The 27,232-nt window shown below is 39.6% G+C and overlaps 1 protein-coding gene across 1 annotated transcript in view; it reads left to right on the plus strand.

The window, feature by feature from the left end:
* LOC126162792 (ATP-dependent DNA/RNA helicase DHX36-like) overlaps positions 1 to 27,232 on the plus strand; it is a 254,109-nt gene that overhangs the window by 176,986 nt on the left and 49,891 nt on the right. Inside the window, exons 14-16 of the mRNA XM_049919511.1 lie at positions 6,375 to 6,563; positions 15,199 to 15,365; positions 26,042 to 26,197. Coding sequence (XP_049775468.1) covers positions 6,375 to 6,563; positions 15,199 to 15,365; positions 26,042 to 26,197 — 512 coding nt within the window. The remainder of the gene's footprint in view (positions 1 to 6,374; positions 6,564 to 15,198; positions 15,366 to 26,041; positions 26,198 to 27,232) is intronic.

The raw sequence follows: 27,232 nt of genomic DNA on the forward strand, positions 1-27,232 counted from the left end.
CGATCATTTCGAGCAAGAGAATGGTGTACCTTAGGGGCAGTGTTTTAAGTGTTACCCTCTTTGCCATAGCCATCAACAGTATCATGTCTATGGTAAGGAATCTGGTATAATGCTCCTTATTTGCAGATAATTCTACTGTTTTGTGTTCCTCATCCAGTGTTGCATCAGTGAGCCATCAGTTGCAACTTACAGTGCAGAGGTTAGAGGTGTGGGTTGCAAAGATGGGTTTTCAGTTTTATGCAGGTAAGTGTGTGTGTGTGTGTGTCTGTGTGTGTGTGTGTGTGTGTGTGTGTGTGTCCATTTTAATCATTCTGGTAGTATTTTTAATTTATCTGTCTTGCATATGAGGGACACCATCCTAAGTTTTAGTGATTCAGTCAGTTTCTGGGCCTCATTTTTTACTTCAAATTGTCATGGTTGCTGCACCTGGGAGACCTGAAACCCTCAACCCTGAGGGTACTGAATATCTTAGCCGCAGATCATGGGGAGTGGACAGGACACATCTCCTCCAGTTTTATGGGGCTTTTGTGCGTTAACATTTGGACTACAATTGCACAGTGTATGGATTGGTGAGGCTTTCCTATTTGAAGATCATTGACTCTGTCCACCAGGAGGAGCTCCGGCTGGCCACAGGTGCTTATAGGGCCAGTCCAGTACCCAGCATCTGTGCTGCATACTGTTGCTCATCTGCCTCTGGAACATCTTTTTTCCAACTGTCTGCAAGCTATGATGCCTTTTGGAGTCCATGCAACGTGTGCTGGAGTCCCTCAGTGTGGAGCTAGTACGACCACAAATCCAGGGTTTTAACCACCTGTCGCCCTGGTTACTGAAGAGGCCCAGAGTGATTTTAGATTTGGCGCAGTACAAGAGAGATTGCACTCCTGCTTTCGTTTTTGATATGACATTTTCTGACATTTTATCTTAGGACCCCAACTATGTAGCTTTTTTTTATGGATGAGTCTAAACGGGGATTCTGTTGGTTGCTCTGTTCTTTTCCCTGATCGTGTCCTTAAGGTCCAACTGCTTCAAGTATTTACTGTCTTTGATGCAGTATTGTCTGCTATCTTGCGGGCACTGGAGCAGATGGGTGTTCTTCCAGTGTTAAATTTCTTGTCAGTTTCAATTCTCTAAGTACCCTTCATTTGTTGAGATTTTTGTACCCAGCAGATAAAGTAGTTCAGACCATCCAGGATAACCTCTTCCAACTACAATGACTGGGGAAGGAGGTGGCTTTCTGCTGGGTGCATTGGCATTGCAGGGAATGAAAGGGCAGATCTAGCATACAAGGAGGCATGCCCTAATCTTCAGATATTTCAGTGTGCCATCCCCCTGCATGCTATCATCTTGCTGTTGAGTTCAGGTCTTGCATTAGTAGGAGGATGATAGGCTGGAAGTGACTGACAATAAGCTCCATTTAGTAAAGCCCACAACGCTGTTGTGGTGTACTTCTTTCCAGCCATGTAGACGGGATGAGGTTCTCTTCACTCGTTTTTGCATAGGTCACAACCCCGTGATGCGTTGCTTCTTGCTCCAGCGAGATGACTCTCCAATGTGTGGTGCTTGTGGCGTGCAGATAACTGTGCCCCACATTTTATTGGACTGTGTTTTTCTTTCTGACCAGCTAGCCGCAGCTGATTTGCTGACGGATCTGCAATCTCCTTTAAGAAATAATCAAATGAATGTGATTAGAGTTTCAAAGTTTTCTGAATTGTCCTTTGTTTTTACCGATGTTTTAGGGAGAGGGTTTAACTCATTCACAAGGTGACTGCCTCGCCCATATTTTACTTAAGTGACCAGCCAGTGACAATTTCCTGTGGCATTCTTTTAGCTCCTTTCTCGTTTAACTTATGTTTTAGTCTCTCGTATAGCATCTTTATCTTTTCCCACTATCTTTGCGTGTATGACCCCATTTTATCAGTTTTTGTCCACACTTGTTTCTTTTAATGTATGTAACGGCACGGATAACTTCGGCATTGAGTGCCTCTAAGCACCGACACACACACACACACACACACACACACACACACACACCTAAATAGCTCTTTACAGATTACGGGCTGAAGATCTTTCTGGCGTTGGCTGAAAATCTTTCTGGCGTTGACTCATGAGCCATGGGATGAACTTGGTGGCAACACGATGCATTCCAAGATGCTGTGTCAGGATTTCATGACATGGTCCAACTGAAATGTTACATTCTTCTGAAATCTCTAGGCAGTCAGTCTTAGATTGGAATGCACGATTTCATTAATGTTCCTGACATGAGCATCGTCAGTAGACATCGAAGGGCATCCTGAATGAGGGTCATCCTTAACTTCCGTTCAGCCATTTTTATACCGTGTTAACAATTCGTAACACAGAGTACAACTTAAGCACTCATCACCGTAGGCTTCCTGCATCATTTGGTGTGTCTCTGTAAAGGTTTCCTTGAATTTCATGCAAAATTTAATGCAGATGCCTTGTTCCTCTAACTCTACCATCTCGAAATTCACAAACTGTGCAACGCAACATTCTACTCAATGCAGTACTGAACAATAACTAACATACATACAACAACGAAACTTGTAGCAGTTACCCATTAAACACAGGCGTGTGCAGGGATGCCGACCATATTTCACTCCAACACAGCATTGGCTCAAAATTAAGAACGGTCCAGAATTTTTTTTGAACAGACCTCGTATGTTAAAAACGTCATTCCATAAAATATTAAGGAACTAGAAGTAGGACGAACATCTCTCACAGAAATTAATGGAATTCAAAAAATGAACACTCATATAGTGTTGATGGAATTTCAAACAGAATTTTGAAAAGTTGTTCTAACTTAATAAGTAATGGCCTTAGTGACTATATACACTCCTGGAAATTGAAATAAGAACACCGTGAATTCATTGTCCCAGGAAGGGGAAACTTTATTGACACATTCCTGGGGTCAGATACATCACATGATCACACTGACAGAACCACAGGCACATAGACACAGGCAACAGAGCATGCACAATGTCGGCACTAGTACAGTGTATATCCACCTTTCGCAGCAATGCAGGCTGCTATTCTCCCATGGAGACGATCGTAGAGATGCTGGATGTAGTCCTGTGGAACGGCTTGCCATGCCATTTCCACCTGGCGCCTCAGTTGGACCAGCGTTCGTGCTGGACGTGCAGACCGCGTGAGACGACGCTTCATCCAGTCCCAAACATGCTCAATGGGGGACAGATCCGGAGATCTTGCTGGCCAGGGTAGTTGACTTACACCTTCTAGAGCACGTTGGGTGGCACGGGATACATGCGGACGTGCATTGTCCTGTTGGAACAGCAAGTTCCCTTGCCGGTCTAGGAATGGCAGAACGATGGGTTCGATGACGGTTTGGATGTACCGTGCACTATTCAGTGTCCCCTCGACGATCACCAGTGGTGTACGGCCAGTGTAGGAGATCGCTCCCCACACCATGATGCCGGGTGTTGGCCCTGTGTGCCTCGGTCGTATGCAGTCCTGATTGTGGCGCTCACCTGCACGGCGCCAAACACGCATACGACCATCATCGGCACCAAGGCAGAAGCGACTCTCATCGCTGAAGACGACACGTCTCCATTCGTCCCTCCATTCACGCCTGTCGCGACACCACTGGAGGCGGGCTGCACGATGTTGGGGCGTGAGCGGAAGACGGCCTAACGGTGTGCGGGACCGTAGCCCAGCTTCATGGAGACGGTTGCGAATGGTCCTCGCCGATACCCCAGGAGCAACAGTGTCCCTAATTTGCTGGGAAGTGGCGGTGCGGTCCCCTACGGCACTGCGTAGGATCCTACGGTCTTGGCGTGCATCCGTGCGTCGCTGCGGTCCGGTCCCAGGTCGACGGGCACGTGCACCTTCCGCCGACCACTGGCGACAACATCGATGTACTGTGGAGACCTCACGCCCCAGGTGTTGAGCAATTCGGCGGTATGTCCACCGGGCCTCCCGCATGCCCACTATACGCCCTCGCTCAAAGTCCGTCAACTGCACATACGGTTCACGTCCACGCTGTCGCGGCATGCTACCAGTGTTAAAGACTGCGATGGAGCTCCGTATGCCACGGCAAACTGGCTGACACTGACGGCAGCGGTGCACAAATGCTGCGCAGCTAGCGCCATTCGACGGCCAACACCGCGGTTCCTGGTGTGTCCGCTGTGCCGTGCGTGTGATCATTGCTTGTACAGCCCTCTCGCAGTGTCTGGAGCAAATATGGTGGGTCTGACACACCGGTGTCAATGTGTTCTTTTTTCCATTTCCAGGAGTGTATATAACGTGTTAGTGGCACATGAATTTTTCCAGATAGATTAAAACATGCAGTTCTTAAAGGTTTGTTTGTTTGTTTGTTTGTTTGATTTTTTTTTTTTTTTTTAAAAAGGGAGTGGACAAGAAAGTCTGAATAATTATCTCTGTTACTGACATATTTTTATAAAATGTTGGTAAAAGTAATGTACTTGAGAGTAGTCTCATATTTAAGTAGAAGCAATTTACTTAGTATATTACAGTTTAGACTCCAGAAGGGTTGCTTGACTGAGAATGCTATTTATATATTCACTCACGAAATATTACAAGCCTTAAATTACAAAATGTTGCCACTTGGTAACTTTTCTCATCTTTCCAAGGCATTTGATTGCATGGATCATGTTATACTCTTGACAAACTTAAGTTTCATGGAATAAATGGCTTTATACACGACTGGTTTGAAACATACTGACCAAACAGAATGCAGAAGTTGTTCTGAATAATTCAGACAGTGTTGTAATAGTAAGAAATTTTTATTGACTGGAGAGAAATCGCAAAAGGAGTCCGACATGGTTCATGGTTCAGTGTTAGGCCTGCTCCTTTTCCTTATGTATGTGAATGACCTACCACTTAAGTGTCATCAAGCAAACTTGGTACTTCTTTGCAGATTATACTAGTGTCAAAATAAATCCCACAAGAGGGAAAACAATAGAAGAGATTATTAATAATATTTTTAAACAATTATTAAGTGGGCCTCGAAAATGTACTCTCCCTAAATTTTGAGAAAACACCCTATGTTTAATTCAGTACAACAGATGAATCATACCAACAGTTAATGTACCAGATGAACAGGAGTTAGTAAATAGGGTAGAATGCTCCATATTTTTGGGTGTACCCATTGAAAAATGTGAACTGGTAGATGTATATTACTGAGCTAGTCAAACAATTAAGTCCAACTACTTTTGCTTTTTTATAATTGCTAGTGTTAGGCACAAACAAATCAACTTCCTGGCATATTTAGCATAGTTCCAATCAGTAATGTCGTATGGAATGATTTTGTGGTGCAACTCATCACTTAAAAAGAAAGTATTGATCGCACAAAAGTGTGCCGTGGTGTCAGTGCGCATTTGTCATGTAGGTACCTCTTCAAGGAGTTAGGCATTTCAAATAAACCAGAAGAATGAAATAACTCATGACAATTACAGAAGAATAGTGATATCCATACCTACAACATTAGTGGAAAAAATGATCATTATTACCCATTACTAAAGCTGTCAGTGCCTCAGAGAGAAGTTCAATATGCAGCAACAAAATTTTTTGACCATTTGCCCAGTAACATAAAATATCTGACAGTCAGCAAAGCCAGCTTTAAATCTAACCTAACATCATTTCTGCTGTAGAACTCATTGTATTTCATCGACGAATTTCCATTTAAAAATTGGTAGCCCAAAAAGATCACTTGGTTTTTAAGTGTAGTTGCATGAGGACTAAAAAAAATCATATATTCATTAATGTTAACAACAGTCATTTATACTTATCCTCTAAACTGACTCATTCCGTATCATACAATGGAAAAATCCAGGACCGAATGTAACAATATTATGAAAAGGAAAATTGCTGCTCACCATATAGCGGAGGTGCTGAGTCGCAGATAGGCACAACAAAAAGATGGTCACAAATAAGCTTTCGGCCAGCAAGGCCTTCATCAAAAATAGACCCACACACACGACATGCATTCCATATCATTTTACTAAAAGAATCCTTCATTTGAGCTATGGAGTATGTAACTAACAGAGAAGGCTGAAATCTTGATCAGGTGTTTTCACAAGGATGATGATGTGGAGCCAAACCCAAGAATTTAAAAGTAATTGATGAAGCCAGTTGTTACAGTTCTAAACTGAAATTACAGACACTTGAACTTATGGGTAAATTGATTGGCTGTTCCAGCACTTACTGTGTGCTATCTTCAACATCATACAACATCAGTTGTAAATTTGAATTAATTGTTAAAAAGAAATGCATAAACTGGCACTATAGATCTTTTTCTCTCTTCAGAATTAATTTACAAAAAATGCAGATTTTATTGTCTCCCTCTCCTTTCTGTATATTAATTCAGGTTTTATTTACAGCTGCTGCACACACTAGGTGCACTTGACCAGGACGAGACCCTCACTCCTCTGGGCTTCCACCTGGCTCGCCTCCCACTGGACCCTCAGACTGGCAAGATGATTCTCATGGCAGCAATCTTTGGTTGTATTGACCCTATATTCTCCATTGCTGCCAGTCTCAGCTTCAAGGATGCCTTTGTAATACCACTGGTAAGAAACATTATTTGTAATACGAGGTGTAGCAAAAACAGTAATCCCCAAACATAATGTTTAAGCATTGTAGAATTCAAGCTACACTCCCTTTGTGTATGTTATTTGAAAGATCACTACCTACCGTTTATTGCATGTCTCACTTTTTGTAATCATGTCCTTCAGGTGACCACTGTTGTTGACAATGCAACCTTTGTCAAGAGAGAACATACTTACCACAACATCCTAAAGAACATTGATTATTATGGTATCTTCTTCATTATGAGTTTGTTTCTTATGCCCTCAATAGTTTCTGTCATATTAGTATACACTGAAGATTCTAGGATCATCCACAAAAAAAAAGGCACATTCCAGTAACATGGACAGACAGAGGGACCAGTGTAGTATAATGTATCATTTTTGCCGAAGTTATGTGTTGCACAAGATCCATTGTACCAATGTGTGAGGATCGCCACCCTGAAAATATTTTTTAATTTAAGTCATGAGTTTAGACTTGTTTGATATTAGGAAATTTATTTCATTTGTGCATGAAATATGGTGCAGAATGATGCAACATTTCTATGACATGGGACGACAGTAGCTGCTTTATCACGCTTTGTGGTACCTGCTGATTTGGACAATTTATTCCGTGTACTCTTGTACCACTTGGAGATATGCCACGTGCCATAGAGCAGCGAATACTGTGACAGTCGTCACGACTTCACAGGAACTAGAGAAGAAGCTGAACTGCCATTAAGATTAGAGAAATCTGTTATTCATCTCATGTCATGCAATGTACATGTAATAGTACAAATTGTAAAGAATTATTTCCCTGTTGTAAACAAAAGTCAGTATGTGAGTGTTTCTGGAGAAAGGGACTTGATCATTTAGTAAAGCTTTAGAACTGAGAGAGCATTTTAGCTACAAGTGCGGAAGAAGACACAGAGGTACAGAAGTCTGCAGTGATGAAGAAATACACACAGTTTTTCTGATAATCAAAGCAAAACAGTTGGTGGACAGAATTTTTTTAAATTGTGAAATTTTATCCAAGTACATTTATATTTCACAAGGGGGGGGGGGGGACACTTTAGCAATTAACATGACCTATCCAAATACAAAGATATGTTAAGTTGTTATGCACGTTATGGCTGTGTAAATGATTGCAATGTCATATAAAAACCATTATTTATTGCATAATTGTTTTGCAAAATGTTATTTATACATTCTGGCCTTTTCAAAATGTTGCCAAAACAAATACTGCATTATCACCACATTTGAAATTGTTTCAGTTCATTTGTCAAGTGCTTCATAAAGTTTGCTAAACATGCTGTGCTGTGTAGCAAGAAAATCAGTGCTACTGCCAACACTGTAAACATCAGCTCTCTAGGAAGCTGTGACCAACAAAGACACGAAGTGTTCTTTCAAATAACGTACACTATCAGTCTGTAGTTCTAGTTCACTACGCTTCAATAAAATATAAAATTGCTTGGTTCTGCCACACCCGTTAAATTCATTGCAGTTTATTCCTAGGTAAAATAGTTTTTCAGTGAAACCAGTATGTCATTAGAGCACAATAGTAAATACAGTGAAGTCTTGTTCTATAGTTGACCAAACATAGCTGTAAAAATTCACAATTCGTGCAGTGGCAATTGGGTGATATTGATATATGCTTGGGTCACATTGTTCATACTTCATTTCTTAAGCTCAAAGCTGCTTCACAGGTTGTGTGTACAGGGTAGGCTTACATGTTTTTATTTATCGTCTTCCAGAGTTTTTCCCTCCTTTTGCTGTCTCAGTTGCAAAAAATGAAAACCACTGATTGCATGAAACACATCTTGTATAGCAATTTTGTACTTCTTTTCTATTGTGTTTATAAACTTTAAGTGCATTTTATGGTACATATTTAACTGAAGGTTACTTTTTCTGAAGGAACTTGTATGTTGGACAATATTGTGATTACATTTTAAAAAAGTATGTGAAGCCTCCATAAACTGTTTGTAGCAAATTTGCATTTTGCAATTACTTCACAGAAATCTTCCTTTTTACCAAATTCAGGTTTCCTTTGCAGATCGAATTAAGAGAAAACTATAAATTCCCCAAAAAAATTTAAATAAATAGAATGTGTGACGTGAATGCAAATGACTTGTTTCTAAGTGTTAAAAGTATTATTTAATGCAGTGAACATCTTTTCAGACAAGCCAGTCATTTCATTGAATTTGAGATGTTGTGCTGTTAATTTGATGACTATCATCTTAAAAGCAATTATAATAATGCTGTTGAAATATATAGGTCATTTTATACTAATTTAGTGTGACAGTTATTCTTCTCATATTCACAAATGAGTCATATTTAAGCAATAAAAGAATGTCCTTCCATTGTATTACATTTTCAGCTTCCTTAAGTTTTTCGTTTCACAGACTGTCATTATTTTGAAGACATCCATGACACATTGTATAAGTAAATAATTAAAAAGTTCGCATCCCCAGTATGGCTAGTGTACTCATTCTTAGAATATATTGTTATTTGTTTATGTATTTAAATGTGAAATACGAAATATGAAATATGTACCCATAACTGTTACATTTTAGTACAGTATACCCTTCAGATTATTTTCATGTAATCAGAATACAAGTTTCATTTCTCCAGCTGTAACAAAGTACACAATATTAAGTAGAATTTGGTGTCAGCATCATAACAGAACGACTGTGTGTGGATATGTCTCTATGCACATCCACCTCACGGTCCTTAGACATTCCATTGTGAGTAGAGAATTGTTTTGTTAGTTGAAGCTTCTCAGCATAAATTACAGCACACAGATGGCTCTTACCCTTACTGACACACACATACTCAGTCAGTTCCTGGTAAGTGTGTGACGGGGGATACTTTCTGTTTAACTACAAACAATTCTGTTGGAGGAACATCCACAACTGAGCATTATACCAGAGGTTGAAAATACCGCTTCAGTTGTAAAGTTCTTTTATTATCACATGACTGGTTTCAGGCTCTCATACACCCATCTTCAGGTGTTGCACCTTGGTGCTGTGACCCCCGAGCACTGTGGCAGACGTGTACAAGGCGTGGTGCACTACCTAAGGCCAAATAAAAAAATAAATAAAGTGCTCGAAGGCAGCACACCGCGCCTTACACATGTCTGCCGCGGCACTCAGGGGTCACAGCACCAAGTTGTGACACCTGAAGATGGGCGTATAAGAGCCCGAAACTGGTCGTGTGATAATAAAAGAACTTTACAACTGAAGTGGTATTTTCAGCCTCTGGTTTCTGTTTTACCTTATATTATTCCTGTTCCATTCGCTTATGGAGTGTGACGAATTTTTTGTCTGCACGAGCTCTACGAGATCAATGTTTATGGACTGAAGAATGTTCGTAGCTCGAAAAATCAATTCTATAGATTTTATGACAATATTTTTAAAGAATAACTGCCAGTTAAAAATTATCTGGATTTCTGATAACTGTCTTTTTATTTTAAAAAAAAGGGCCTGTGACTAATTTAAGCATTCTTTGTATATGTTTTGTAACGTGTTAGTCCTTTCATGGTGTGGATTTTACACATTAGAGCAGGGCCAGCCATTGTGTGCCAAACATGACACGGGTCACAAGCGGGCGAATGCTCCACCTGTATTGCCTTTGCTCATTCCTTCCTGGAAGTACCCAGTACTTCATTTAGTATTGTGACATGGCATTTTTGTTTTATACCTCTCTTCACCTTGGCAGAATCATGGTGTTGGTGCTGTTCACCCTTTACTATTCGTTTGTTGTATGGAGGATATTTACAGGTCCAGTAGCTGTTTGTACAAAAGGAGATAGTCCAGCAATGTATCATCACAAGCTTTTAAAAATAAATAGGAATCACAGAAGAGAGGAATGAGAATTCTCAATGTATATTATGCTGCTGCTTAAGGGGGGGACGTTGATGAAATTGACCAAAAATGTCAATTTTTTATTTATTTTTTATTTGTTAGTACAACTCATGGACAATAAGTTCCCAAAGTTTCAATGTTGAAATCGCATCCGAAGTGCCTGAAAATTAATTAAAAGTGTGACATGGCCTCCCTGCCATGCTCACGTTTTGAAGCAGCACTTCAATACAGCTCAGTGAACAACGATTCTGCATATTACTTTCAACCAAATGTGTGCAGGATACATCTAGAAGGTCATCCTACATACTCTTTGGTTTAAATAAAATAGAAAGAAACATTCCACATGGGAAAAATATATTAAAAACAAAGATTCCATGACTTACCAAACGGGAAAGTGCTGGTAGATAGGCACAATAAAAAACACACACACAAAATTTCGAGCTTTCGCAACCCCCGGTTGCTTCGTCAGGAAAGAGGGAAGGAGAGGGAAAGATGAAAGGATGTGGGTTTTAAGGGAGAGGGTAAGGAGTCATTCCAATCCCGGGAGCGGAAAGACTTACCTTAGGGGGAAAAAAGGACAGGTATACACTCGCGCGCGCGCACACACACACACACACACACACACACACACACACACACACACACACACACACACACACACACCCATCCACACATATATAGACACAAGCTTGTGTCTGCTTGTCTGCTTGTGTCTGTATATGTGTGGATGGATATGTGTGTGTGTGCGAGTGTATACCTGTCCTTTTTTTTTCCCCCTAAGGTAAGTCTTTCCGCTCCCGGGATTGGAATGACTCCTAACCCTCTCCCTTAAAACCCACATCCTTTCATCTTTCCCTCTCCTTCCCTCTTTCCTGACGAAGCAACCGGGGGGTTGCGAAAGCTCGAAATTTTGTGTGTGTGTTTGTGTGTTTTTTACTGTGCCTATCTACCAGCGCTTTCCTGTTTGGTAAGTCATGGAATCTTTGTTTTTAATATACTCTGGTTTTATAGATCATCTTTGGCCAATCCTGCACTTCTCAAAAAGTGTGTTCATTGCAAAACCCAAAATCCAGATGAGTCTATAAATTCACTCATATGGAAACGACGCCCTAAAAACACATTTGCATGTGCTACAGTTGTCAGAATTGCAACTTATGACGCAGTAATAGTATTTAATTATGGGAACATCGGGAGGATGAAGGTATTAGAAAGAATGGGCTTCAGGGTAGGAAATTTTACTCAAGACATCCTGAGAAAAATAGATTTACAGTGCGTGTCTGCAGCTGAAAAGTCAGTTGAAGAGCTGGTAAAGGAAAGAAGACAGACAACATGAAACCAGAAGAGAAATCTTGAAGGGCAAGACGACCCAGAGTACAAATGCGGTGCCTTCAGAAGAAGTGGCATAAGGAAAAAAGTTGAGTTGAACTTTAAATTGCGTTTCCTGAAAAGTTTGTTTTTTAAAGTTTATGTACCTTTTCCTCAAATTCTATGAATGCTAGAATTATGAATTTTTTTACATATATTTCTGTAAACCTAATAAATGTTGTGTCAAGAGCAAATTTTAAAATTATGATTGCAAGGGGCAAAGTGCTTGGAATTTTGCACAATTTAAAATTGTACTTATGGAATTATAATTAAAAAATTATGAAAATTCTCCCATTTGACCTATTCCACAAACCTCATGAGAGAAACATATAAAGAGATGAAGCAGAGAAATTTTTGTAGAAATCTCTTGAATACCTTCTGAGAAAAAGGAACATACATTATTTTTTGAAAATAAAACTTCAAATTTCATTCAAAAAAAGTTAAATATATACATTCAGAGGAGTTTATATGTAAATGTGTTACTTTCGTGTAAAGCTTGGCACAAAATTTCATTGCCGTATCTCCAAAACTGTGGATTTGGTTCATTTTTGAAATAGTGTGTGTTTTTCATCAATTGCCCCCCCCCCCCCCCCCCCCTTAAGCAATGGGTACTGCAAATTTGCCAGGAAACGATATTACAGTACCATGCAGAAAGAATTCTTTTTTTAATATTTAGTTGACCATGAAAGAACAATGAATTACAGTGATCGACAGATGGACCTCAGTGTTCAGCACATCAAGAAGCAGTTTACGCTGAATATTAGCGCAAAGTACATGGGTTAAGCCAAGGGAAAGGCCTGGATCAATAAATTATTCAATTTAAAACTCACCGCTGTTAAATTTATGTAGGAAAAAGGCGTACAGGAATGAGAATTAGAATATCTAGAATTGATTGCAGACCTCACATTTTAAGTGGATTTGAGTGCACACAGCCTGCAGTAAGGCACTGCGAGGTGAGGAACAACTTCTTTCTGAGCTGATGGGGGATGCATTTAAAAAGAAAATTACGTTATGGAAGAACTACATTTCGACAAACACAGTCCAGTACCCTAAGCTCGCTCCCATCACAGAAAACACCAAGTTTGAAGAATTCATTGTGGCATTGAAAGAATTAAATGATAGTTACCTAAATGTTTTGAGGACACTGTCAATCTTACATCTGTTGTTGAGACAATTTGCCATTTCAGTTGGAAGCATCCCTGTGCATGTGCAGATATAACTGATTAACCTGCAAAGGAATTCCCATTTTAATGACATTGCTTGCCACAGGCAGAGTTTCCACATTTCCATAATGAATTCACAAAAGTGCTGCAATATTTCGATCATCATATTAGTGTGAAAGATTGCAAAAGTAAGTCAGTCATGAGTAGGTGGCTACTTTAGTGTGAAAATCAGTGAAATCGTCTGCATCTGTGCATTTGCCAACAACTTGCACCAGACAAAAATTATTTCTTCAGCACACCAAAAATAATTTAATAACAATGAAAATTTGCTTTGTTTTGTGATATACAGGGTGTTACAAAAAGGTACGGCCAAACTTTCAGGAAACATTCCTCACACACAAAGAAAGAAAATATGTTATGTGGACATGTGTCCAGAAACGCTTACTTTCCATGTTAGAGCTCATTTTATTACTTCTCTTCAAATGACATTAATCATGGAATGGAAACACACAGCAACAGAACGTACCAGCGTGACTTCAAACACTTTGTTACAGGAAATGTTCAAAATGTCGTCCGTTAGCGAGGATACATGCATCCACCCTCCGTCGCATGGAATCCCTGATGCGCTGATGCAGCCCTGGAGAATAGCGTATTGTATCACAGCCGTCCACAATACCAGCACGAAGAGTCTCTACATTTGGTACCGGGGTTGTGTAGACAAGAGTTTTCAAATGCCCCCATAAATGAAAGTCAAGAGGGTTGAGGGCAGGAGAGCGTGGAGGCCATGAAATTGGTCCGCCTCTAACAATTCATCAGTCACTGAATCTGTTGTTGAGAAGCGTACGAACACTTCTACTGAAATGTGCAGGAGCTCCATCATGCATGAACCACATGTTGTGTCGTACTTGTAAAGGCACATGTTCTAGCAGCACAGGTAGAATATCCCGTATGAAATCATGATAACGTGCTCCATTGAGCATAGGTGGAAGAACATGGGGCCCAATTAAGACATCACCAACAATGCCTGCCCACACGTTCACAGAAAATCTGTGTTGATGACGTGATGCACAACTGCGTGCGGATTCTCGTCAGCCCACACATGTTGATTGTGAAAATTTACAATTTGATCACGTTGGAATGACGCCTCATCCGTAAAGAGAGCATTTGCACTGAAATGAGGATTGACACATTGTTGGATGAACCATTCGCAGAAGTGTACCCGTGGAGGTCAATCAGCTGCTGATAGTGCCTGCACACGCTGTACATGGTAAGGAAACAACTGGTTCTCCCGTAGCACTCTCCATACAGTGACGTGGTCAACGTTACCTTGTACAGCAGCAACTTGTTTGACGCTGACATTAGGGTTATCATCAACTGCATGAAGAATTGCTTCGTCCATTGCAGGTGTCCTCATTGTTCTAGGTCTTCCCCATTCGCGAGTCATAGGCTGGAATGTTCTGTGCTCCCTAAGACGCCAATCAATTGCTTCGAACGTCTTCCTGTCAGGACACCTTTTTTCTGGAAATCTGTCTCAATACAAACGTACCGCGCCACGGCTATTGCCCCGTGCTAATCCATACATCAAATGGGCATCTGCCAACTCCGCATTTGTAAACATTGCACTGACTGCAAAACCACGTTCGTGATGAACACTAACCTGTTGATGCTACGTACTGATGTGCTTGATGCTAGTACTGTAGAGCAATGAGTCGCATGTCAACATAAGCACCGAAGTCAACATTACCTTCCTTCAATTGGGCCAACTGGCGGTGAATCGAGGAAGTACAGTACATACTGACGAAACTAAAATGAGCTCTGACATGGAAATTAAGTGTTTCCGGACACATGTCCACATAACATCTTCTCTTTATTTGTGTGTGAGGAATGTTTCCTGAAAGTTTGGCCATACCCTGTATGTTGTTGCGAAATCTTAAATATAAAACCATCATATGCAGTATGACTGTACTACCATCAGTGCATTCACAGTTTTTCCCTCTCCTGCTCAGACAATGTAGTGTGGGGTAGGGGGGAGGGGGGCGTGCACTCACGCCAGGGTATACTCCTTGAGCCAAAATACTGGACACCCGTGCGGTAGAGCAGTATTGTAACATTTATCTTAACAATGCATTGAAGCTTGCCATTTGCTTTCCATGCATTTCAACTTACGTGACCAGTCATAGTCCCTAGTCATATCTGAACAAATTGTTACTTCTTGGTTATGACATGGCTGGTGGTCATTTGATGTTGTAGGGAAAAGAGAGTCAAGTGGATGCTGTAAAACGTGAGCTTGCTGCAGGAAGCTGCAGTGACCACATAGTATTGGCAGAGGCAGTACGGAGATGGGAAGCCTCAGGTTCGGGGCGTTCTGGCTTTTGCCACCGTTATTTCCTCTCGTGGAACACTCTCACTTTACTAAAGTAAGTGGACAGTATTCTCTAATATTATCCTACATTTTTCTTTGTTTTTTGTCATAATTTTGCTCATTAACTGTCAGTGTGTCCAGCACCTTTTCCGTTATAATTATAACTTATAACTCACAGCAAATGGTATTGTTACTGTACTTCTACAAAATTAACTATTAACCATGTTGTTATTTAAAATTGTCTTCAGTCAAATTAAAATAGCATAAAATCCAACCTTCATGGAAAAAGAGGAGGCAGACTCAAACATATAATCACAAATGAGCGTACACAGTAAAGGGTTCCTTCATGTGGTAAGAGAGAAGCGCCTGTTCGATAAACCAAGACTAACTGTACGTTACATCTGTGAGGTTTCAAGGTAAGCTGAGACACACCAGGAAAAAATTGGAAGAATGCAAGCAATGAAATTCTAGCAATGGACAATATTGAAAGTTTTGCATGAAACCCCTTGAGTGTGAGCTTACAAAAGGCCAATGATGTTCACTGTGCTCGAACCCCCATTTTTTGTCTACAATGCAGCCACAATATTGGCTGCTAATGGCAACAGGGGGCAGGGCTGGAGGTATCCAATGGTGAGTACAGCATGAGGCTGTGGGGCGTGGTTGACCTGCTGAGTCGATGAGTAACTCGCTACAGTGCTAGTAGTGTTGATACAAAACAAACATTGCATTATATCTACTAAAGCAGTTGCTGAAGTTGACATTTTGTGACTAAGAAATTTTGCAGAGTGTGAAAGAAGTAGCAGATGAAATATTAGCATTTCTGCAAGATGAGTCAGTGGAATGTGTGGTGTTGTACATACTTGGCTGTGTGGACAATGTACATGAAGAGAACAATGATGAAAATACATGTTTAACAAGTGAATGTGCTATTGAAACAGGCGTCAAACTGTGTTGTTCATCATCGTTGTCAGACGAGGAGCCAAAAATCCCATCTCCAGTGAAATGTTGTAAATGGCAATCGTTGTCCGAGGAGTGGGTACTAAACACAATTACATTCATGGAAGATGATCTGCAGCATAGTAAAAAAAAGCAATTATGAGTAGATTTCGAATAAGTCTGCAGCAATATGACCATGCAGTGCATGCACTGCGTAAGAAAAACGACTGATATTCTAGGGAGGACAAGGCACACATGTTACAACAAAGATGCTCGATACAATTTACAGGTGTAATTTAATTGGATAGATAAAAAGTCTCTCACCAAGCAGCACCAGGAGAACACACATACAAAAGATGTTACTTATGCAGTCTTTTGAATCCAGTGGCTCCTTCTGGCAGAAGGGTTGTAGTGGAAAGTAGAAGGGTGAAGGAAAACGACTGGTTAGGCTTAGGAAAAGTAGTAAAGTTCAGAAACCTGAGTGAGGTGAGACTTAAGAGACAGTATCATCCATTTTCCAGTTTCATGACAGGCTCCGTGACAGACTGTTACCCATTTGGTTGCATGCCATTACATTCCATCTGTACTCATCACCCCATTACACCAATATGATTCTACATGCACTATTAAAGAGTGGATACTTAGCTGAACATCTTGCACAGTATGTAATCCCAAGGAGTTCGCCTTTGATCTTGATGGTGCGAACCTTTGTGATCACTGTGGCCTGCCATTCAGTGTTCGTTTTGCAACAACAATGGATGATTTGTTGGTGACCTTGGATGTAGAAGTCTGCATTTTGATCGTTTGTGAAGTGTTCCATCTAAAAAAAATCACTTTGTTGTCATTTTGGAAATGCTTGTCATGCAATGGTTTCTTCATGTGAGGGGGAAAAGGAAGAAGTCATTGGTACAATGCCAGGAGGATGAGGGCCACTTTGTTCATCAACATTTATACTCGTTTGAATACAGTGTCATATGCTGGTGCTTTATGGCCAAATGCTTCCAACAACTTTCTGTGGGTTTTTGGAGTGTCTTTCTCCTTCATGTGAAGAAAATACATTCTGCGTGATACTCCAACCAATTAGTTGACTATACCACATGAGTTTCAGCTCCTCTAGTAATGTACTACAGTACTATGGCAGGAGGATTTCATTGTGTACTAATGCCACAGACATGTATCTGGGAAGAAACAAAAAAAAAAAATCACTCAACTTTTGATGGATGTGGCATTTTTTTTACTTAGACTGTTATTTCTTTAAACTTGTTCTTCATTTCACTACTAGTTTTGGCTTTTTAAGCCATTATTCAGTGATCAGTTGTATAGAAAGCTTACTGTATGGTATTACCCTTAAAAAAATGGGAACACGATAGTGCAAAAGTAAATTAACCGAAGGATAGTTACCTAAGAAAGAAGTTGTAAGTATAAAAAAGCAGCAAATTTCAAATTTTGTCTTTTTAATCATTTTAGTGTACAAATGTAACTGTTCTTGTAGTTTTGGCAGTCAGTTTGTGCACATAAGGTGAGAAATGTGCAAAGATAAAACATTTATGAAATAATAAAAGTGAGAGCAGTCTAATAATTTCAAATTACACATACACATACACAGTCCAGTCACAGACGGCAGGTGGCAGTGCTAACAGTGAAGGGTATATAAAGCATATTGAAGAGATGCAGATAACAGTGCAGTCATTGTCGTAATGCAGAAATGGATTGATTTACCTGACATCCAAAAGGGGGCTTGATCATTGGCTTTTGCGCCAAGGGTGGAAGCATCTCTGAAATGGCTAAGTTTTTATTGTGTGCCACCATGGTAAAAATATACCATGCCTGGCAAAATGGAGCTGTTCAAAGCAGGTGCCGAGGCAAATGTGGTGCACCATAGGTCATAGATGATAGGAGTGAACGACGATTGGGGAGCTGTGCACTGGTGAATAGATGTGCAACTATTGAGCAACTGACCGCCCAGATAAATGAAGGGACTACCAACAGTGTCTGTCCAGTGACCATTGAGCCAACATAGTTGTGTATGGGCCTCCACAGCAGTCGCCTGGTTCGTGCATCCCTGCAAACTGCCCTTTATCGACATTGAAGGCTAGAATTTGCATGCCATTACCACAACTGGAGATCCACTGAGTGGTGATGGTGGCCTTCTCAGATGATTCACTTTCTATGCTCCATCAGATAAATGGCCATTGGCACGTACAATGTGAAACGTCTGAAAGCAAACACCATGCTACAATTGTAAGGAGGGTCAAGGCCAGAGGAGAGAGTGTTAAGGTCTGGGGAATGATTTCGTAGTATTCTCTTGGTGATCTCATCATTCTAGTAAAAGGCACAATGGATTTACACAAGTATGCATCTATTCTTGGGGGCTGTTTAGACCCCCACATGCAGTTCGTTTCGTCTCACCGCAATGGCATCTACATGCGGTACAATGGAACGCAGTGTATGTGCATGGTTCTAAGACCAGGATGACTTTACCGTACTCCCCTAGCCATCAGACTTCCCAGATTTAAACCCAGTCAAGAATTTGTGGGACCTCCTCGATCGAGCTGTATGCCCTATGATTCCTCAAACCTAGCACAGCTGGCCACAGCACTGGAGTGTGCATGGCTCTGCATATCTGTTGGTACTGTCCAGAACCTCTTCCTGCACATCTTGCAGTCTGCACTACGAAAGTTGGCTATTCAAACTTTCAGCAGCTGGTCATATTAATGTGACTGGACAGTACATGTACCTGTGTGTGTGTGTGTGTGTGTGTGTGTGTGTGTGTGTGTGTGTGTGAAGCTTTTGGAGCCAGGGCTTTATCTGGCAGAAGGGTTGAAGGAGAAGGAAGAGGGATGAATGGAAAGGACTGGTGAGGTTTAGGAAATGGTGAGAGTTCCAGAAAACTCTCGCCCAGAACTCCTGGTCAGGGCAGACTTATCAAATGAGATGGGATAGAAAGACTGATTGTTGGACGCTGAACTGGATGAGTTTTGAAAACCTGAGAGCTTGTAGGTGGAAATTGGGTAATAAGCAAAACAGACATTACTGACAAAACATCGTGCAAGAGTTAATTGAGGCTTGTGGGAGTGTGGAAAAATGTACAGGTCACAAAATATAAGGCATAGAAACTTAAAAGGGAATAATTAGAGAAAAAATGCTGAGACGAAGAAATTAACATGAATTAAGGTCAGGTGGGCTGTGAGACCCAAGGACATGTAATGCTATTTCTCATCTGCATTGTTCTGAAAAAGTGGTGTCAGGCCCCTCACAAGGACTGACACGTCAATCCATAGAACCTCTTACCCCACGCAGACAATGCACTCCCATCTTTTGGCTTCTTCTTAAGATACACAAACACAATTACCCTGCCCATCCCACAGTTACTGGTTTCAAAGCACCCACTGAACATACATGTACCTTAGTTGATCAACACCTGCAACCTATGGTACAAGGACCCATGTCCTATATTAAAGACACCAGCTATCATATCACCTATATCATTTGAAATCTGTACCCCTCCTACTGCCACCAGACACCTTGCTCGTCACTATTGATGCTACCTTCCTCTATATCAGCATTCCCTATGTTACATGGTCTGAATGCTGCTGAACATTACCTCAGTTACCTGATTCTAAACCTAAGCATCCTTCCTGCTCATCTTAATCAGCTTTATACTTATGAACAACTACTTTATCTTTGAGGGGAAGATGTACAAACAGGTCAGAGGTGTGGCTGCAGGAACTAGATGGCTCCTTCCTATGCTGACATTTTCATGGTTTGCTTGGAATGCATTTAGATACATTGATGACATCTTTGCTATATGGACTCATGGTGAGGCTGACTTGTCAAAAGTTTTGGAATATCTAAATCCTTTCTTCTGTTCACATTAAATCTGCTTACAAACAAAGTACTTATATTCTGGCATGTAACATACCTGTTCCATGTACAAGTATGTCCTAAGTAGTTGCACCTCCATTGAAACTGGCTGAAAATTTGGTGTTTGGATTGGATTAGATTTACATAGTGAGGAGGTCCTCCAGGATGTAGAACATGTCAGAAAATAATACATGACAAATATTTACAACTGAAACAAATAAGCTAATTACCTTACACAGGTCCCAAGTGGAATGATCGTCATTTTCTTTTAATGACTACTATATGAAAGAATCATTTTACAAACACTAATGCACTGAATTTAAAATAAAAAAAGTTTATTTTTGTTTATAAGGTAATAAACATGTAATAGAACTACTATAATACTTATTTACAATGAACACATTACTGCACTGAAATGGTGCGGAAGTTAGACTGTACTTACACACACACACACACACACACACACACACACACACACACACACACACACACATTGGTCGTACTGAGAAATTCATCAATGGAGTAGAAGGAGTTGGCCACCAATAAATCCTTTAGGCTTCTCTTAAACTGGTCAGACCCTGTAGTACTCCTGCACCCATTTCTCTAACCTACAGCTTCTGCCCCTGTGACCTTTAAGATTTTGCTTATGCACCCTCTCATCACCACCTGTACTAGCCCTGTAGCTTGCAAAACATATACTATCAAAGGGAGGAACATCTGTGAAATGACACACAGTGTACCAGCCATTATGTAAACACTGTTTGGTCTTCTACATTAGTATGGCTACCAACAAGGTAGCAGTTAGGGTGAACGGACATGAAGCACATAGTATTGTGTTGCAGAGCATGATCTACAACATGACAGTCGTGACATCAGTGCCTGATTCACCATATGTGCCATCTGGATTCTCCCCCCTGACAGCAGTTTCTCAGAGCTGCACAGGTGGGAACTAGCACTACAACTTGTCCTTGGTTCTCGACACCCACCTGGCCTTAATTTACGATAATTTCTTCCGTCTCAGCATTTCTTTAAAGTAACTATTCCTTTTTTCATTCCATTTTAGTTTCCTACCTCTTTTAGTTTTTTACCTGTCTATTTTTCACTGTCCCCCTACCACCTCTTTTATGGATGGTGCATGTACCTTATCATTGTTATTAACTCATGCACAGTGTTTTAGCACTAATCTCTGTCTTGCATATTACCCTGTCTTCCACCTTTAAGCTCTCAGTTTTCCAAATCTCGTCCAGTGCAGTTCCCAACAATCAGTTTCCCTCTATCCCATCTGGAACGTTTCCCCTGAACCGCGGTTCTGAATGACTTTTCCGAAATCTACCCCTTTTCCTAGACCTCTCCAGTCCTTTTCCTTCACCCCTCTTCCTTCCCCTTCAGCCCTTATGCCGGAGGAAGGAGCCATTGGCTCTGAAAGCTTGCATAATTTTAGCCTCCTTTTATATGCATGTTCTGCCACTGCTTGCTGAGTAGATTTTTTTATCTATCCAATTACATTATATTGTTAAAAAATGAAATACAGGGTCCATCAAAAAGAATCATCTGATTTGGCACATATATATTTCTGAAACTATTAAACATATACAATGAAATGTGTTTCTTGATGAACGGGAAATTCAAAAAGTTTTTTTTTTTTTTTTTTTCGTATCTTTTCATAGGCGTTCAATGTGCCCTCCTTAGATGCATGGCATATGTCAATGCTGTATTCCAGTTATTCTCACACATGCAGTGAGCATGTCTTGAGTTACAGCTTCCACAGCTGCTGTTATGCGATGTCTCGGCTCATTCATTGTTGTTGGTAATGGAGGCACATAAACAGAAGGTTTTTTTTTTTATGTGTGTGTTTGTTTGTGTGTCTATCGACCTGCCAGTGCTTTTGTTTGGTAAGTCTCATCATCTTTCTTTATATATATAAAAAAAACCCTAAGGCTGAACCATGTGGCCCAGTACGACTGGTCCATCATTCAGTAATCCTTTGATTTAAAAATTCCTGCACTTCCAGATGCCAGTGATACTTAGTGAGAACCATGCAAAACCCAAGAGTTTTCTCTTTCCAACAGTATGTTGTTCACGCACATATCTCAAATAACATAACAGTTATGATTTTTTTAAAAATAGGATGATTGTTTTTGATACACCCTGTATATTGTAATCTGGGTTGACATATTGAGCCTTCGAGGCATGTATCATATGTAAAGCTGTGTTCTACTCCAGTTCACAAGTCACACCAATGATTTGTATACCCATTCAAGGAAATATTTGCTTGTAAAGGAAGGTAGTGCATATGCTTTTTTGTGATGTGAGTAGAAGTTATCTTCTTTTGCTCCAGTAACAGCTGCAGAACAGGAAGAAGTCGAGCCTATCCTCGGCTGTACATCCTTTCCTTGGCTGTACATGGGATTTCAGAGGCACTGGTTAGCAGGAGCTCTACTTCAAGAGAATCAATTATGGCAACCAGATTAAAAGAAAAATGTAAATACAGTAAATGTTACATCAGGCGACAGATCTCATGAAGTGTTCTGACAGCTTCAACTACAAGCAGTGAGCCAGCAGCTACATAAAACCATAAACCAACAAGAAAACCACTCCAAGTGATGGCTGTCAGCCACTGCCTTTTCCTTGGTGAGAGGCTACACCTGAAATGTGGTATTCTCGTCACACTCTTGACTATGGCTATTGGAATATAGAATTCCCTAACAATTTCTGAAATGGAATGTCCCATGCATCTAGCGCCAACTACCATTCCATGCTCAAAGTCTGTTAATTCCTGTTGTTGCAAACCTTCTCACATGAATCACCTGAGTATAAATAACAGCTTTGCTAATGCACTGCCAATGTATACCTTGTATGCATGGTACACTGCCATCTGTATATGTGCATATCGCTGTCCCTTGACTTTTGTCAACTCAGTATATATATCACTTTACAATCATCACATCCAATTTTATTTATTCCTGATTTATTTAATCATTTCATTCCATGGGCACTGTGTCTTATAATACGTTTTATATCATTTTCAGTGTGAAATACAATTTTGATTTTCATAGTTTAAAGCTTTGGCTATTTTGTTTGAAATGTTACCATGATATGGGGGACTACGGAATTAGAATTCTGTGTAGTCATTTGTCTCTCTAGAGTAATATCTTTTTTGGCTTCCTTTTTAAATTGTAGTTAGTACATTTGATTAATCATTTTTTTGTTCAGAATCAATGGCTTTGGCTAAATTTCTTTGTTAAGCTTGTGTTCAGCAAGCTGAAGATTCATCATTCTTCATATCATTGCATGAAAGTTTGCCTTTTTTTATGGATTACTGAATGGCACAACCCATTACTGATTAATTGTCTGTAGTTGTTGGTTTCCAAAAAAATCCAAATTTGTGCATTTTTCTTTATTGTAATATCCAAGAAGTTAATACAGTTATTTACTTCTACTTCATTGGTGAATTTGATGTTATCATGCGTATTATGTAGTCGTTACTGCACATTACCAGTGTCTCCCTCTGTACCATTCAGTAGGACTAATGTCATTAACGTAACATTTGAATTAAATGATTTTGTCAGCTGTCTGTTTAAATTCCTCGGAACATAATTAATGAATATTTCAGCCAAGGTTCCCAGGATGCAGTTTCCCATCTTCCAGTTGGGAGTACAGCATTCTGTTGAACACATTAATTTACTTTCACACCATTGTGTTTCCATTTCATAGCAGTAATGTGCTGTGCTTTTCTATAAAGCTAATCATTGGATAATGGCCTAAAAAGGTGAAACTTGTTATGAGACATAGGAAAAGTTTAAACAGATAAAAACTTCACTGGCAAAACGCTGCATTCATTTAATAGTATATGACCAGGGCACCATCAATGAAGACGATGTACATAACTTAATGTTCTAAAATTGATAATTCAGATTTTATGATATCCCGCATAGGTGCACACTGTATTTACTGGCACAAACCCTTTGTCTGTGTCCATTCAATTTCAGTGGTTATCGTGCCATCATAAATAGGTGAACAACATGAAAGAGGTGTTGAGTCACAAATAGGCACAACAAAAAGACAGTTAACAAATAAACTTTCAGCCAAAATGCCTTCTTCTGAATTACACACACACACACACACACACACACACACACACACACACACACACAAACCACTGCTTCTGGCTGCCCAAGGCCAGACTCTTGGCCTCAGCAGCCAGAGACAGTGGTCACATATGTGTGAGTTGCGTTTGTGTGAATGTCTGTGTTGTCTAATTCAGAAGGAGGTCTTTGGCTGAAATCTTACTTGTTAACAGTCATTTTGTTGTGCCTGTCTGTGACTCAGCATCTCCGCTATATGGCGAGTAAAAATGTACCCTTTCCGTAATATTGTCATCCTTCCATCCAGGATTGTTTGAACGATATAAGAAATAGAAATGTGGAGCATCATTCATAGGGTACAATAATAATAATGATAATAATAATAATAATAATAATTTACGTTTTCCCATTTGCTTGTTGACAAAATCAGAATAACTTCAAAAGGTTTTTTTTTTTCTAAATTCTCGTTATTCAGACAATAATTTGTGATTCCTATAGTTTATGATTCCTATTGCATAATTTTGCGAGGAAATTTTATTTTGCAGAAGAACTTTGTATTTGAAATTTCATAGTACCACATCCTTTAAAAGTTTTGTCCCTGCTAATAAACTTTTATCTGAACATTGGCCTATAGTTATTTAAAATACTAAGTTCTTGATTAAAAGAATATGGTTCAACTTATCTAATAACCAATAATTTGAAGTTAGTTTAAAATTTAATTGTTTATATAAAACTGTAATAATGAACACTGTTCAAATTCCACTCTAAAAGAGCAAGACTACATTAAAATAATATTTAAAAATGCATACTTACTTCTAAGAGATACAAGGATATGTGTGTTACAAACATCATGTTATTAGATAAATTATGTTAACATGAATGATATGACTTAACCATGATGAAATAATTTTTGAAGTGTTGGTATAAGTACACTCCAACTTAATCTCTATATACAGTTATAATTTAAGATTGAGTTATTGTCATTGTGAAGAGTTGGCATTAGAGTTGATTGGAGTTGATACAGTATTGTTGGTAGTAAAGATTGATGCTCAGTATGTAATTGATGTGTGGTGTTTTGAACTTTGAGTAACACTTATTTTCCCAGTAAACTATAACTTATTAAGGCTTGAAGAGTTCTTTGTAATGCTTCCAGCAGAATTCTGTAGAAGAGCAGCACAGCAGTCAATAAATATTTTTGTATGAACTGTTTCAGCATGTTGAGTTTTGTCAGCCAGCCACCGATGTGCTCTTAAGGCAATGTTTTTTTGAACACTGATTTTATATTTATGAAAACCTTCACCATGACTAGTGCTCTTGCGATATTTCTCATTACAAGTAGTTACATGTCAGCTGGTGCATGATGTGAATATTCTTACAGGGGCTCTCATAATGATTGAAGTGCAGTAGGTCTGATTAGCTACTGTTGAGATTGCCTGTAGATTGATTCAGCATTGGAAAGATACATTTATCATACGGCTGTGAAAGATATGGCAGATGACAGATGCACTGCTTATTGTGCACTTGGTATGGAGCTAGAAATCAGATTCATGTCAACACCGAAGAAGATGGTGTGAGATATAGAAAAGATCTGATAACTACATACACACTCCCTAAGTAATATGTTCTCTTGTTCCACTCACTCTGAGATTAGCAGTTTGTGTGCAACTGTGTTCTTCTCATTTGCTTCTAATGTTAAACACTAAGATACTACAGATAGATGTTCAAGAACAAGATGTACCAATGTGTGTATATTTTTAATTTTGAATCTTCCTTATATTTCTGCATATTTAATGTATTTTCTAGTGTCTGATGCTTGTGATTGACAGAACAATTTTATGTTTGAAAGGAATATGAAGAAGCAGTTTGCAGAGCATTTGTACGAGATGAATTTTCTTGCGACGGCTGATCCAAAGGATGGGAGAGCCAATATTCACTCCAATAACCGCAGTCTTATCAAGGCCATTGTATGTGCTGGTCTGTATCCTAATGTTGCCATTGTCAGGTACGTCACCACACAGAGCAATAACTTTCTGTTCTTGATGATAGTTTGTGTATATGTAGTTAATAAATTTTGTTGCAGTGGTCATGTCAGCTATGACAATTCTAACAAATAATAACAGTGTGAGCAGTATGCCTTGTTGATACAATAAATTGTGCAAATTGAATATGATTCTCACCAATTTCAGCTTCTTTCAAATGTATTTCAAGTGAAATACATTGCCTATTAATTTAGAAGAAAACAAAATCATGTTCCATACCCATGAGAATCATCTCATTTTTTGGGTCTGTGGAAGAAAAACAGAATATAATTTGTATGTTGTGGGCACTCCTGCTACACAGCAGTCCTAAGTCAGGTCTCCCATTGTTGTGATATTTTAGTAATCTTCAGCTGTCATTTCTTCCAGCAAATTATATGTGGGTGAATGAGAGCCATTTCAAAACCAAAGGTTCTCATTTATTTTCGTGGAAACTACAAACTGATACAGAACGCCAATAGTACTGTTAAATAAAACTTTTTTTTTTTTCATACCACCATTTTTCCGTCTAATTGCTACTATTCATTAACAGGGTGTATATGACTCGGGAAATCCGGGAAAAACCCGTGAATTTTTTCATCCGGGAGAAAACCGGGAAAAACCCGGGAATTATTCGGAATTCCAGGAATTTTTCATTGTTTTAGCTTTCAGTGAAATTTTTGTAATTTTGACTGGTAAGAATTGATTCTCTAGCAAAGAGTGTTACTGCATCCTGCTACTGGAGAATGATACTGCAGCAATAAAATGTAAACAAGAGGGACAAAAAATAAAACTTTAGTGGTAAAGAAAATGCACCATTTAAAACAACAAAACAGCAAAAGTATGTCAAAGGCCGTAGGGTGAAGACTATGTAATACTTCGTAACAATAAACTGCTATCTGTGGGTGTGACATCACAACTGTTTATATCGGGATCGTTTGACCAGTTGCCAGCAGGATCATGCGCATGCACAGTTGACTCGTGTATGAGCAGTACCTTCTCCTGCTTCTTGCTACTTGAAG

This window comes from Schistocerca cancellata, chromosome 2, assembly GCF_023864275.1.
Source record: "Schistocerca cancellata isolate TAMUIC-IGC-003103 chromosome 2, iqSchCanc2.1, whole genome shotgun sequence".
In the NCBI taxonomy this organism is placed as follows: domain Eukaryota; kingdom Metazoa; phylum Arthropoda; class Insecta; order Orthoptera; family Acrididae; genus Schistocerca; species Schistocerca cancellata.